The sequence below is a fragment of the Etheostoma spectabile genome, chromosome 3 (genome assembly GCF_008692095.1).
Source record: "Etheostoma spectabile isolate EspeVRDwgs_2016 chromosome 3, UIUC_Espe_1.0, whole genome shotgun sequence".
In the NCBI taxonomy this organism is placed as follows: Eukaryota; Metazoa; Chordata; class Actinopteri; order Perciformes; family Percidae; genus Etheostoma; species Etheostoma spectabile.
The window spans coordinates 10,501,008-10,506,063 of record NC_045735.1 but is presented as its reverse complement, the minus strand read 5'-3'; the positions used below and the strand labels follow the sequence as shown (position 1 = coordinate 10,506,063).

The 5,056-nt window shown below is 39.9% G+C and overlaps 1 protein-coding gene across 1 annotated transcript in view; it reads right to left on the bottom strand.

Moving 5' to 3' along the window:
• Nucleotides 1–5,056, bottom strand: part of clmpb (CXADR like membrane protein b) — a gene marked incomplete at its 3' end in the record, with an annotated part of 60,761 nt that overhangs the window by 3,892 nt on the left and 51,813 nt on the right. The window contains 2 exon segments of the mRNA XM_032508885.1: nt 1,195–1,362; nt 3,978–4,182. Of these exon segments, the coding sequence (XP_032364776.1) occupies nt 1,195–1,362; nt 3,978–4,182 (373 nt within the window).

The window sequence follows — 5,056 nt, the reverse complement described above, 5'->3', positions numbered from 1 at the left end:
AGAGAGAGAGAGAGAGAGAGAGAGAGTGGGAAGAAGCAGGAAGGGGAGAGATTGCATTGATGGAGTGTTTCTTTAAGAACGAGGCCCATCACACTGAGGAGGACTTAACGAGAGTAGCAGGAGCGTGTCTGAGAGAGTGATGGAGTCCCATAGCCCCATGGGATATTTAGTCATCCCTACCAATGACAACCATGTGATATTACCTTTCACCAGACCCATAAATAATGGCTGCTGACGCTGTGTGTTATCATCCAATGAAAACTAATTACACTGAACAGGTGTTGTTTGGTGGAGGTCATTAATTTTAAGGTTTTTGTCTGGGCACGTGCCATCTTGGATGCCAGTTGAACACTAAAGGGGAAACTGAGGTGGAGAGGGTAGCAGTTGGCGGTTTAGAGAATACATAGTAGGGAGAATTGCCCTACTACTAGCTTTTCTGCTATAAACTGTCTCTAGTACTATTTTGAGGTGGATGAGCCTGGTTATGATCCAAGAGGAATGCCAGAATCCACACCATGTGAATGAAGTGTGCCTCAGGACCAAAGTTTTTCTTTGGTACAGAGTGGAGGCTGCCAGACCAGTTCTGAGTATTACAGTTGATTTCTTCCATTTTACACCCAATTCAAGAAAAACACTCAGTTTACACTGACTTCATACATGCAGGTATAATTCACTTGAGTCAGGCTGACATTTCAATGTCAAAGACGTCTTTATCAAATGACATTATCAGCCTGGATTCCCGTGTTTATATAACTCATCCCAACAGAATAGAACTAGAAATCACAGGGCTGTGCTCTGTTTGATTTCCGGGAAGAAAAAAAGAAGTAGTATGCATAATGCGTTCCGTGTCTGTAAATGTTAGTACTGGCACCAGTCTATAAGACAAGAAATGCATGCAAAATCAGTGGCTTAATTGGGACAATCTGAGCCCGTCTGAGTACCCATCAGTAAAGTATTGTAACTGTTAATGATCTAGTGAATCAACGCAGAGAGCTACCAGGAGACAGTCATTGTATAGATTTAGGTGTCAATGTGAAGTTGGGAGGAGGCGAAGGAAAGGCGGCGTACTCAGCAAAACTCCTCCTTGGATAAATGCAGTCTATAAAAATCACTAATATAAAAATGAATCTTCGTAGCGTTCCCCTGCAGAGGGTTTGAATGATGAATCAGCACATCGGTGTATATTTTCCTTACCTATCAATGCCAAGTTTGGCAATTTGCCCAGACTCTTGCCTTTGTCCAGTACTCGCTCCCACTTGTAGTTGATGGGGTCAGAACCATCGCTGGACTTGCAGCTCAGCTTGACATCACTTCCCTCAAGGAGTTTGCCATCCATCCAGCACCTCGGCTTGGAAGGTTTGACTGTAAGAATGCGTGGGAATCAAAAACATTTAAATACAAATGGGCAACATAAAAGCAATTGTTTGTTATTTATCACACATTTGTACATTTAGATGCTTTTTGCTAATAATAGAGCAAGGTAATAGAAAATGTAAACAAAGTTAAGGCAGTAAATACTGCAAGGGTCTTACATGTACTATGTCACTAATATGTGTAGTTTCAAATGAAGTAAAAGTATAGTCTTTATATATTTTGCCTATTATTTTATTTGTAGATATGAAGCGGTCTTTTAATTAGCTGGAGATACAAGACCACAAAGAAATCTGTAGCATATTCCAAACAGGCTTTCTGTATTCGTCATTAAGAGACACATATTACCTAAACTGTGGGCTCTGTGATTATAAGGAAAAGTAGACATTCCCTAATTTGTAACTATTATTGCTATTATAAAATAAAGCTTAAAAGTTCAAGAAAATATTTTATGAGTTCATAAAATCCATCTTCCATTCATTATTGATGGTTAGGTTGATTATATTATTTAGCTCTAAAATGAGCTGAAATATAATTTTACAATGGATTTTCTCTTTATATATAAATAAGTGCTGAAGCATGAGTTATTCCATTTTGTGAAGCCAAGTGAATCAGTCCAAAACCGATGTATCACTTCAAAATAAAACACCATATCAGCATAAGAGCAAAGGCATAAAAGGGAGATAATACGAATACAACTGGCTTGTTAAGTTGCACAAAGTTGAAATATTTATAAACTTCATTAGACTGTGTCTATTTATATCCACTACTGGATGTCATTTACAACTTGGTGAATCGAAAATCACATTGTCATTTCTCTGAGCTGGTGACACATGCAGAAAAAAAAAAATAGACCCATGGATCAATGTGACCCCAAAGCTTGCTGTGGGCGCATGTGGTAATATGTTCTCCACAGGTCAAAGGTTTTGGTCATAGTCCAGTAGCTGGAGGCACAGTACAGTAGAGCTGGTGCCTGCTCAGCCCTGTACAGCTGCTCTTAGATACACGCTTAGAGGCACTGCCAACCTATCAAAGCAGGAAAATAGCACACTGTTTTCTCCCTCACAAGGGATATATTTTTAGATCAGTGGTGGACTAAATTTAAACATCTCTTTTGTGTTTTTGTTACGGTGTCATATTAGCAATGTTAACTTTTGAGTATTTGGCTCTTTGTCAACAAAGTCACACTATAAGTAACTCTGTAATGCTAAAATGTAGAGAGTTGCCGGTACATAAAGCCAGATAGCTTATGTGCTTTTGTCCGTCCAGCCCTCCTTTTCTCCAGACCGTCCCCATCCTTGTGTGCATCTCAAAGCTTTATCAGGGTCAGTTAGGCCTAACTGCAGCAGGAGCAGTTTGAGCCTCAGACAAACATGTACAAATACAAACGCACCTACAAAAACGTACCCACACAGCTATAAAAACACAGACACAAACAAACACACTAGGTCAAAAATATCTGCACATGCAAATCCACACACACTTAGTAACAAGAACAGTTCATGCATCCAGGCGAGCTTGCACATAAACACAAACACAACCAACGGAGGCGCGCATAAACCCTGGCGTGCACACAAATAAATACACTCACACGCTGTCCCATGCCAAGCCAGCTACCAGCTCGGCTGCCAAGCTATTATCTTAGCGTGGGGAGCGAGAGAAAAATGCAAATGTTCGTCTCTCTCAAAATCGAAAGTGTCACCACAAAGCTGAGGGCAATTTGTAAAAAACGACGCACTAACTCACTGAAATGTCTTTATGGAAGAGAGAGGAGAGTGAGCGCAAGAGGATTAACAGACTGTTCCATTAGAAAACCAATAACCGCGGGTTGAACTAATCTCCCATGATGTTTTAATAAATCGCTTACTTTTCTGACATTGAGAACACTTTTGCTCATCCCGCTGGACTTTGTGGATGGCTTTTGTGGTACAGACGCTCCCCTTTTGCTATCTGTCCTTCAGAGTTGGTTAGCTATTTGAGATATGCAGGCAAAGACACATATTACCACTGAGCTAGTTGTTAAGCTAAGCCATTTATAACCATCTGTGTATTGGGCAAATGAGGAAAATAAGGGGATCCAATGTACAATGATGACTTTGCTGTGGCTGATTAAGGCCAACACAGGCTATAGTAACTAGAGCTAAGACATGACTTCCTAAGAAGCTCAACAGTAGCTAGATTGATGACAGTTGTTCAGTGTCATTATAAACTATGAAATTTCATTACAGTATCAAACTTAGAGCAGAGTCTGTTGTCTGTTTCTCATAGATCTCATAGAGGATAGAGGATAATCAATCATGCTCTTCCAGACCCAGTCTTATGTTTCTGGTCTCACCTCATCAACGAATCTATCCAAACGAACCCAAACAGCATGAGCAAAATCAAATCACACTGTCTGAATCAAATTGAATCATTAGGACATTCAGCACGACGGAGGAAATGTGCCAGGCTAATGATCCAGTGATTAGGTCTGTGTGTGTTTGTGTGTCTGTGTGTGTCTGTGTGTGTGTGTGTGAGAGAGAGAGAGAGTGTGTATGTATGTACAAATGGGTTTATGTCTCTTCATAACCTGAGTGTGTGTCTATTACAATGTGTCTGACACTCACCCAGCACAATGAGGTTGACCTGGCTCCAGTGGTACTTTCCCCCAGTCTTGACTTTACAGTGGTATTCCCCGGAGTCAGTCAGCAGCAGGTCACTGATCAGCAGGGAGGCGTCTCCAGCCAGGTACTCACCAGCAAAGGAAAGACGGCTGGCCTCGTTGGCCGTCGCCTCATTGGTGTACACCTGGCCCCCAAAGAAGGTAATGATCTAGATGTATTGAAGAGAAGAAAATTGGAGATTTATTTGAACATTGTTTACTTTGACTAGTCTCCTGAACACAAAACTCTCTTGAGTGGCAAGCTCCTAATGACTCCTTCTACATCAATAAAAGCTTGATCATATCACAGTTATCCCACTGCCACTTAATGTGCCTTACTCTTCCTTTTAGTATAATTTTCCAATTTCCTATTGGACCTGGTAAACTAACAATTGGTGTTAATAATTCCAATTAATGCAACCAATCCCCCAAATAATCATTTCACTTTGACACACTTACTGCAGTACCCTTGATATATTTAAATGGTAGCTTGCCATTAACATTTAAGATAACATAACTCTAATGATGGTGTATGTTCACTTCAAACACATTCACATAGTCCCTCACTGGATAAGCAGTGTGGAGAAAAACAGAATATCCGCAGTCATGGGTAACGTTGTTAACAATCACTTTTTAATTACCCCTTGGGAAATAATATTTTTTACAAATGATTGCATTTGCTGGAATGCCATTATCCTGCCAGTGTTCATTTAGCTGATTATGTGTGAGTGCCGTTATCTTCTTATGCTTTTTCTATGAGTGGAGCTGTCAAATTTACCAAATAAAAACCTATTCTGGTGCTGAGATAAAAGATTAAAATACCCACAGTGGTGTTATGGGAACTTTAGCACTCTGGCTAAAATAAAAGCCTCAAGAACTTGACACATGTTTGACACCCGACAGTTGTCCAAAGTACATATTAACCCAGACTATGTAATAATTAGATTTTGATGATGATTGATGATGATTTTGGTCAGATCTGGATATTAGATATTACTCAAGAGTTACCCTATACACATATATATATACATATATATATATATA